This window comes from Sinocyclocheilus grahami, unplaced genomic scaffold, assembly GCF_001515645.1.
Source record: "Sinocyclocheilus grahami isolate Dianchi unplaced genomic scaffold, SAMN03320097.WGS_v1.1 scaffold96.1, whole genome shotgun sequence".
Lineage (NCBI taxonomy): Eukaryota > Metazoa > Chordata > Actinopteri > Cypriniformes > Cyprinidae > Sinocyclocheilus > Sinocyclocheilus grahami.
Window position 1 is genome coordinate 2025237 of NW_015505275.1, and position 10730 is coordinate 2035966.

The 10730-nt window shown below is 35.9% G+C and overlaps 1 protein-coding gene across 1 annotated transcript in view; it reads left to right on the top strand.

Annotated features, from left to right (window-relative positions):
- LOC107587801 (protein tyrosine phosphatase type IVA 3) overlaps nt 1–9059 on the top strand; it is a 29856-nt gene extending 20797 nt beyond the window's left edge. Inside the window, exons 5-6 of the mRNA XM_016275732.1 lie at nt 4389–4463; nt 6753–9059. Of these exons, the coding sequence (XP_016131218.1) occupies nt 4389–4463; nt 6753–6870 (193 nt within the window). The 3' untranslated portion in view covers nt 6871–9059. The remainder of the gene's footprint in view (nt 1–4388; nt 4464–6752) is intronic.
- Nucleotides 9060–10730: the final 1671 nt, after the last annotated feature.

Below are 10730 nucleotides of genomic sequence, written 5' to 3' on the forward strand. Positions count from 1 at the left end.
AGACATCCCAGATTGTACTTCAAATTTGAGGCATTTTACTTAGTATTTTAATTAGTGATGCGCCGATCATAGCTGATTCAGAATTCAGATTTCCTTTTTCTTTCTTTCTTTTTTCTTTTTTTTTTAACTAGCAAACTGGATTCTGATACTGATTTTTAAGCAAATTTATTTATTGGCTATTTGCTTTATAACAAACAAACTGGCTTTAAACTAAAATATCTAGCCATTTGAAATTAGAGGCAACCACTGCATTTTAATCATGATCTGCACTGGCAGTTGTTTTTGATTTGATTTAGATTAATTTCAGGATTTAAAACAAAAACAGAATGGTCCGACTTTAGGTGTTATTTATTTATTTGCTACATAAAACATCTGCACGAAACAAAAACAGCAGGTCTGAATGAGACTCTCTCTCTGACAGCAGGTGGCGCCTATGAACAGGGTTGCCAGGTTTTCAATAAAACTAGTCCAATCAGGTTTCGAGGGGGGTTCCCCTGTAAAAATCGCATTCCTGGGGTAAAATACATGTTTTTCGGCGGGGATCTTCCAGTAAAATTCACATTCCAGGGGCTAAATATCACGTTATTGGGGTCGCTTCAACCCGTGGACATGAACAACAACCCGCGGCAACAGTGTTAAAGTAGCCTAATGAACCACTGCTTATGAACCGAACCGACTGCAATATAGCGTTTCCCTTGTTTACCGCTGTAAACAAAGCAGAGCTGCGCTTTATACGGAGAAGAAAATGCCATTGCCATCGAAACTTTTCTGTAGACAGTTCCCTTCAGTGATACATTAATATAACCCCATAAATGTAATGCATTTTTGTACTTATTTTATTGTTTTTTGGGGGGATCTACTGGGACGGTGATCGCGATCGACGGGTTGGCGACCACTGGTGTAGAGCGTATGATGACCAATCATAGATCAAGTCCTAAAATTGTAAAGAACACGAGAAGTTTTCCATTTAAAATGTATGCTTACCCACCCTCATGTTCTTTCAGACCTCTGACTTTTTTCTTAGCGGAGCACAAAGTGTTTTGAAGATTGTCTTGTAAGTTCCCCCCCCCCCCCCGTTAGTACCAGTGTTGTTTTAAACACACAGACTTAATTGTGAGGTCAAAAACAGTAGAAACATTCTTCAAAATATCACCTTTTGTGTTCCACAGAAGAAAGTCACACAGAAGAACATGAAAATGTTATAATTGTATTCATTTTTGTGTGAACCATCCCTTTTAAGTACCTAAAGATTTTGAGACAGCTTATTGAATAAGATGTGATCATTGCCCGTTTGCATGTTACATAATTCAACATTTCAGATGATTCAGCTCTTGCACATGGTGTTAAATCGAGCTGTTCGTGACAGATCTGATTGAACCGGTAGAGTTGACAGGATGAGTGCCATGTTTGCTGTTGCAGAGCTTGTGAAAATCACACAGGAATCATCAAAGGCTGCTGTGAATCTGAGATGATGCATAACGCTGAAGCTTTATAGAGCACCATCTGCTGGTGGTGACTGGAGTCATTTATTTCCCTTTAATTTGCCTTTTATCTTATCTGCTAGTATTTTGTGTCTCTCTATACGAGTGTTTCCCTTTCAATTTGAAATATAGTAATGTACAGACACATTGTAATCTGTAGCGATAATAGATGTGAACTCATCCTCCTGTTTCTCTCCCTCAGGATTGGCCTTTCGATGACGGCGCACCTCCTCCAACCAAGATCGTGGATGACTGGCTCAGTCTGCTGAAGAATAAGTTCTGTGAGGATCCAGGCTGCTGTGTGGCTGTGCATTGTGTGGCCGGACTGGGCCGGTGAGTGTCAAGTCATCCTGTTGTTCCAGACGTGCCGCTAACTCCAAAGCTAAAGCCGTCTGTATGATATGTTAAAAGTTGAACACAACTTTATTAAACCAGTGTGCCAAACCAGTGCAGTGCCCACACTGAATTTTTTTTTTTTTTGCACTAATATACAACAGTGGAATTATATGGCAACTCAAAACAAGTCTATTTTGGTAGTGACTATTTTTGCTAAAATATCACCTTTTTGTCGCTTACACTGTAATGTAAATGATGATTCTGATTGGAAATTGGGTAAAAAAAATCTGCCTAGTATCTGCCTAAGTATAATTATACTAGTATAATTATTAAATTATAATTGCAAGGATTGAGAGATATATAGACTATTGTAACAATGGGCATTCAAATCAGTGTTGTTATTGTTAACTAAAATTGAACTGTTAATTTTAATTGTTTCCATAATTTAAATTACTCTGGGGAAAAAAAAGTATAAATGTTACATGACAACTTGAAAAATGCAAACTGAAGTTTAAGTTGAAGCACTAAAATTACTGGAGATAAAATGAAAATAAACAGAAGCTAAATAGAAGTATTTAAAAAAAATCAAATGACAGATGTACAAAATTATTAAATGAAAATGCAAACAGAAAATATTCAAAAATCTAGTTCTAAATATTAATAGTGCAGAAATAATACTGAAATAGAATTGGTTCAAATAAACATCTGCTGAGCTTTTTTACAGTATACTGCAGGCGCAGATTCCATATAGTCCTAGTAATTTCCCAGCCTGCTGTTGTGGCTGTTCAGAATTTGTAGACGTGCAAATGCTCATCTGAATTTGATGGGTCAGGCTTTATGTGACTCGCTTCTCTCTTACAAGAATTCTCAAACATATCAACAGCCTTTCCCAGGATCTGTTGCTCTTTTTCCCGCAGAATGCAATCAAGGACTGTGTGTGTAATATCTCTGGCAGAGCTTTTAGCTGGCTCGTGTTAGTGTAGTGTTTGAGTTCTGCTGTTTACATTTGGTTTCTCATCATTTATTTTTTATTTTTTTGCTTTACCCCAAATACCCCTCAGCGACAGGCCTCTCAGTCTTGGCCCGTGCTCTCTGCAGGTCAAACCCATTCTCCCTGCCTGACCGCTGTGTGCCAAAACCAACCATCCAAATGAACACACAATATTAATCCAAGTTTATTATTCGAAGCACAAAAGGTTGACGTCCGATGACGAAACGGGAAGTGAATGATAAGCAGCTCTCTTAATTGCTCCTTCATATCTCTTTTCAGTGAGGGATCCTGGTGTAGTCACGGTGTTGCCCTCTTATCTGGCCAGCTGTCAAAACACACAGACCTTAATTAAGCTGCGGCGCTAGAATTGTTGAGCCAGACGGTCAAATGTGGCAGTTCTGCGGGAACGGTAGGCTAATGACAGTCCGGTTTACCCTGCCTGCCCTCCTCCCACTTTAACCCCTGACCGCTTCTGCCGACAAGTTATGCACCAAGCCTCTCTGACGTAGGTTGCAGCTCCTGTGGGAGCCCTCAGCAGTTTTTGACAGGGAGCCAATGTTTGCTTTAGTAGGATGAGTTTGTGTTGTTACGCATTAGAAAGGGGTACACTCAGGAGATTTCAAAGCTGTCAGGACCCCGATGCGCAAATGGTAAAAATAGAAAGGGTCTTTGACGGCGGCTGACACACTGTAAAAATCTAAATGTATTGTATTTTAGTACATCTGGGATTAGCACGTAATGACATTTTTGGTGCTTTTTCCAAAAATAAAATGACATTCATGATCTGACTGCTCTGTAAATGATTAGAATGATAGCTTAAAATTCATTGCTAATTGATTGTCATTTACTCATGCCCTCATGTCTTTCCAAACCTGTATGACTTGCTTTCTTCTTCAGAACATGAAATGTATATGTATAAATATATTTTTTTATAATGTTGGTAACCAAACAGTTTTGTTTCCCATTGGCTACCACTGTATAGACAAAAAATACAGTTTAAGTAAAAAAAAAAAAGGTGAACCAACATTGTTTGGTTACCAACATTTTTCAGTATACCTTCTTAAATGTTCCAAACCTGTATTCTTTCTTAAGTGGAACAACATGAGGTTTGAATACTTTGACAAAAGTTTGATATTTGGATGAATTATCCTTTTGTCATCTACTCACCCTCATGTCATTCTAAACCTGTGTGACTTTCGTTCACACAAAAAGAAAAATATTGAAGAATCTGTTGCTTTATCAACACTTCCTTTTGAATATGAATTGGTATTTGGGCTATGAGGGTCTATATTAAGTCTTGACGTCATATAGTAGCTTTTTGTGATAAACAGACTATAAGGTAAGCTGTAGAGTAATGCATCTTTCCACTCAAAAAAAATAATATATATATATATACTGTAACTGCAGACCTGTTCTCACATGCATTAGGTGGTATCCTTACTGAGAAGGGCTGAATGGGTCACTTTTCCTGGAAAACCTATTGTTTCTGTGCACACACAAAAGCTGTTTGAGGTGATGTTTCCTGGTATTAAACTGTGTGTGTGTGTGTGTGTGTGTGTGTGTGTGTGTGTGTGTTGCAGGGCTCCAGTGCTGGTGGCTCTGGCACTTATAGAGAGCGGAATGAAATATGAGGACGCCATTCAGTTGATCAGACAGTAAGTATACATTACAGCTAACAATACATTACCAACACCTTGCAGCAGAGCGATACAACACCCAGTCAATACAGTGAGCGATTCAGTACAAGCACAGTAAATGATGCAGCACTGATACATGACAGATTGTGCAGCATTAATGCATTACAGCTAATTATACAGCACAAACAAATTAGAGCAAATTATGCAGTCAAGAAATGAATACAGTTTGCACTGATGCCACTATGAAATATAACAATAGCACACAATAGCTCTAATGCATTACAGAAAACAATTCAGCAAAAAATAAAATGCTTACATTAATAATTATAATGCTGCTTAAATGAATGATTAACGTATAAACAAACATGCCTATATTTTCATTTAATTTAAGCCATTAAAACAAATATTTTGTGTATATTACTAAAAACATTTATTTATATATTCAGTTTTGTGTATATATTGTTTAAAATATATATTAATAATTGTATGTGTGTGTGTGTGTATAATGTATGTATTTGTGTGTGTGTGTGTATGTGTATATATGTGTGTGTATGTGTGTATATATATATATATATATATATATATATGTGTGTGTGTGTGTGTGTACGTATGTGTGTATATATATGTGTATGTGTGTGTATATAAATTATGTTTTGAAGAATGTTGGTAACCAAAAAGTTTTGGTTGCCATTGGCTACCATTGTATGGACAAAAAATACAGTGAAAAGGCAAAGGGGAATCAAAACTGGTTGGTTACCAACATTCTTCAAAATACCTTCTTTCTTGTTCCACCAAAAAAAGAATAAAGGTTTGAAACAACATAAGCTTAAGTACATTATGATAGAGGTTTCATTTTTGGGTGGGCTATCTTTTTAAGATATAAAAATTGTCATCTACTCACCCTCGTGTCATTCTAAACCTGTGTGACTTTTTCATGGAACATAAAAAGAGAAATGTTGAAGAATATTGTTTTTTTCCCCAACTCTTCTTTTTTTGAAAATGAATTGGTATTTGGGCTGCCAGGGTCTATATCAAGTCTTGAAGCCATACAGTAGCTTTTTTTGATGAATAGACTGTAATGTAAGTTGTAGAATAATGAATCTTGCCACTCAGAAAAATTTAAGATACTGTAACTGCAGACCTGTTCTCTGATGCATTAGGTGGTATCCTATCCTTGCTGAGAAGGGCTGAATGGGTCACTTTTCCTGGAAAACATATTGTTTCCTGGCATTAAACACTGTGCATGTATGTATATGTTGCAGGGCTCCAGTGCTGGTGGCTCTGGCACTTATAGAGAGCGGAATGAAATATGAGGACGCCATTCAGTTGATCAGACAGTAAGTATACATTACAGCTAACAATACATTACCAACACCTTGCAGCAGAGCGATACAACACCCAGTCAATACAGTGAGCGATTCAGTACAAGCACAGTAAATGATGCAGCACTGATACATGACAGATTGTGCAGCATTAATGCATTACAGCTAATTATACAGCACAAACAAATTAGAGCAAATTATGCAGTCAAGAAATGAATACAGTTTGCACTGATGCCACTATGAAATATAACAATAGCACACAATAGCTCTAATGCATTACAGAAAACAATTCAGCAAAAAATAAAATGCTTACATTAATAATTATAATGCTGCTTAAATGAATGATTAACGTATAAACAAACATGCCTATATTTTCATTTAATTTAAGCCATTAAAACAAATATTTTGTGTATATTACTAAAAACATTTATTTATATATTCAGTTTTGTGTATATATTGTTTAAAATATATATTAATAATTGTATGTGTGTGTGTGTGTATAATGTATGTATTTGTGTGTGTGTGTGTAGCTCTTAATATTTAACATATTTATGTCTATATAGTACTTTTCCTTTTTTTTAACAAACATTTAACTTAAGCCATTAATTTAAATGCAAATATTTTGTGTGCATATTTCTAAAAAATATTATATATATTTTATATATATATATATATATATATATATATGCACGTCTGTTCTATATATTTTTCATATATTGATTAAAAAAAAGTGTATATTAATATATTTTTATATAGCTGTGTAGCATGTGTGTGTATATGTGTTTAACATTAATTATAATTTTTGTTAATTAAAAAGAAAACTTATAAATGTATTATTATTGGCTTAAGGTTTTACATGTATCTTAATTGTGTATGTGCATATTATTATTATTTATTTATTTATTTTATTTTATTTTTTGAAATCATTGATTTAAAAAAACTAACATAACCAATGGGTATTTGTTTGTTTTTTTCCCCCCTACAGGAAACGCCGGGGTGCCATCAACAGCAAGCAGCTGACGTACCTGGAAAAGTACCGCCCCAAACAGAGACTGCGTTTCAAAGACCCACACAACCACAAAAGCAAGTGCTGCCTCATGTGATCCGTTCTCACCAGCCTGCCACTGAAGGAACCAGTCACTCATGGACTAAACCGGACTAAAATGACCAATCTAGTGCATTTGAACTCTTGCTACAATTCAGGAGGGGAATTCAACCCCCTTTTGGTGTATATGTCAGACCCCTGCACACAGGGTCTCTACCAGCTCAGGGCTGTGAAAGACGAGCCTCTTGAATTTTGTCTTTACACACAAACCCCCCATCCTCACTGTGTTCACAAATTTATTGTGAACACAAACATATGCCCGATGCACACACTCATGCTACCAGCAGTCACACTTTACCCGCAGCACACAGTCCAAAGATGATCATGGCCACCAGCCACCTGCTCAGAACGCAATCACTGTTGTTATGCTCACGCTTTTGTATGAAACTGCTTGATTACCCTGTTCTTTCTCTTTTGTAATTTTGAAGTTTCAGAATGCATGTCGCTGTACTTTTTTGAAGATGCATGTGAGTGGTCTAACCTAGGTTTTTGTTTTTTTTTGTTTTTTATTTTTTTTTTCCTACGTTGTATCATGAATCTACTCTGGGATTCAAGTTTTTTGCACCACTGGCTGCTTATTAATTGAACTGGGCGTCTGGATGGATAACATAGCACACTTTGACCTGACTTCCAGGTTTTTGGATATTTTAGCTGCTTCGAAATCATGTTGAAATCCAGCTAATCTGATACACCTCTACCACAGAATTGCAGCAGTGAACCGAGAGAAATCCACGAGTGAGCACAATTGTAGATCAGTAGTTCTGTTTTAATTTAACACAGCAGCCACAAGAGGGAGTCATCACACTATGTATTTCACATGAAAAATATTTCTGAACTTGCCAGATTTTTATTTTATTTTTTTTGCTGTTTGCACTCAGTGCTCATGTGTGGCTGTTTCTCACGGACATAGTTGTACTGTGGGATACTTACTGTGGAATTTCAGAAGGAACTTTTCGGCGTGAGGCCTAAAATATTTAGTCTTGTCCATATAATAGGAAATGAAATGGAATCACAGGATCTCTGCCTAACTAGTGGTCATATAGACACCAATGAAGGAAAAAAGGTAATGAATCGGTGTCAGGTACTGAAGTGATCGCACATGCATCATTAATCTGCTAATATGAACTGCATAAGACCTTGTATCTGGGATAATGACGTATTTCTCTGCCTTTGAAATCCAAAGCAAAAGCTAGTGAAGGAAATATCTAATAAAAGAGTATCTTTGCATAATTGCGACTGTGAAGGATAAGCAAATACTTGTTTCACGTTTCATGGATTAAGGTTACATTTGGCAATTATTATATTCACTTGGCCTCATGTTTATCTGCAAAAGCAATGGCTGGAGAATGGACATATTTTAAAGCTGAGCTCACTCTAATTTAGAGCTGAACTTTAAGACAGGAGATCAAGTTTGCATTTCTGGTTTTGACACTTACAGTGAATCCCATTTAAATAAAAGTGTGTGAATTAAGCAGCTCAATGTTGCTCACATATATAAGGGCTTCTCTCACGTGCTGTTTAGTCACTTTTATTACTGTTGAGTGTCTGCATTTACAAATCTGGAATGTTTTGATGAGTTGTGGCCTCAATAAATGTAATAGTTCATCTTGGAATGTCTCTGGAAACCGATGCGATCAGCAAAAGAATATGGTAACATTTTCAGGAATATATTTAGATATCATCACTAGCCCCGCTTTTGTGATGAAGGATGGTGCAAGACTACACGCCACGTCTCAAGTTTATCCTGACCTCATTCATTTCATCATCTTCCATGAGAATGTTCTTGATTTTTCAATAAACCAACAGAGCTGAAGTCATTACCCTTGACACTGGATGATATAGTGTCAGTATTTAAAAATCATGGGTGGTATCTGTAACTATATACGCTATTACTCTATAGTAAGGTCCACTGATCCACTGGTTTCCTGATCATATCTAAAGTGGCCTATTTTTGACATTAACACATTATTGTATTACATGTTTTATTAAACAGTGATACATAATTAATGATCTATTGTTCCCTGTTCATATCTAAAGTGATTGACAATTGTATTATTCATAATTTTTAATGCCAAACAAAAAAAAAGTTAATTTATGTACATATTGCTCTTTTATGAAATTGTAACAGATGTTAAATCTGAAATCTGGATTAATTAAAAATGAATAAAAACCTGGTATTTCTCACGAGCATGTACCAGTCGTTGACTTGTTATTGATGTACAATGTATTTTATAAAACGGAATTGTTACTGTTTTTATGGTAACAAGTAATCAGAAAATCTACCAATGAAGGATTAATGATCAAGGAAATTGGGGGGGGGGCATATTGTAATCCTTGCATCAGTTTAGATTTGAATTAAATTGGAGTGGGGGTTCAATCTTCAACTGGCTGGCAGCTTCAGGCAGCCGCTGTAGATCTGCGAGTAGAGCCTACCCTATCACTCGCCCTGCAAGGAAATACACTATTTTATTATGAATATATTTTTATGACTCTTGACCTTTTAGGTTTTTTCCCCCAACTAAAGCAGTCAAATGAAAGTGATCACGGCTGGTTGCTTACTGACGCTTTGTTGGACGCTCAACCAGCCAGCCTCTGCTGCCTCTCATTCCAAGGAAATCATTCTGATTTTATTTATGTTATTTCTACATTGTTTTTGTGAACAACTTTGAGTCAATTAATATATTATTTGCGTTCATGTCCTCCTATAACAGTTTCCTCCAGTCAGACTTTTTAAGCTATGAGTATGCCTATGCGTTCCCCACCACTCCTGCTGCAAGGAAATGCATAATTTTATTATTGTGAATATGTTCTTTTGAACGTATTTTTAATACGCGGGTTGCGGTTTTTTTGGTTTATTTAAAAATATGTGGCTATGTTACAGCTCCCCTTTGAAGCTCTTGTGTTTTTCTCCTTTTCCATCTGTCCAATCCTATTCTGCTCACAGGTGATAGGAGATGAGTTTTGTTCCTGCTTTGTTGCAGTTTGCTGATTTTTGTAAAATAACTTATGTTTTTGCTTTTCAGATAAAAGGGCAGTTTCAGTTTAATATGTTGCGGGCTCATTTATTGGTAATAAATAATTGATAATAAATAATATTGATGATAATAAATTATCAAAAAATATTAGGCTTGTTTTGGGCTTGTTTTTGAAGCTGCGGTTGCTTATTTGTCTCGCGAGAGTTGGCAACAGTGAGCTCCATCTGTTTTGTAATGGCAACAGGTTTTCTCAGTTCCTTCAACTGACCTTAAATGGTGTCATCATCACCATGCTTGAAGGTAATAAAAAGGCTTTATGTCTACTAAAACCAAGTATAAAGAATTTTATGAAATCTCTCTCTGTATGGAAGGAACTGATTTTTATTGTACAATCATACAACTGAGTACAGGCTGAATTGAAATGAACAGGTACTAGAAACAGTAGTAACATTTATTGTGGTTGTTCAAAATTGCTCTGTTTTAAACAAATTTGATGAATATTCAAATTTGCAGAAAACTAAACCCTAAAATTAGAAAACCTCTAAATTTGGAAGATCTGCACAGATTTGACGCTGAAACAAACAAGCAGGGGACAGTAAAAGCAGAAATACTTTTTGGGAAATATCATGCCTATGTAGCCAATGCAAAAATAGCCTAATTAAGTCAATAATTAATTAATAATAATACAGAAAGAAAGAAATTAACTAATAAAATAACAATAAAACCGTATCTTTCTATCTGTATAGACATGACATGAACAGATACATACACGATGTTTATGCAACATATTATTGAAACCGGTCTGTCTGGGTGTCTGCGCGTTCGCTCTTTCTGACCGTGTCTAAAAACCTAGTGAGCTCCCTACGTAGAAAGCATCGTTAGA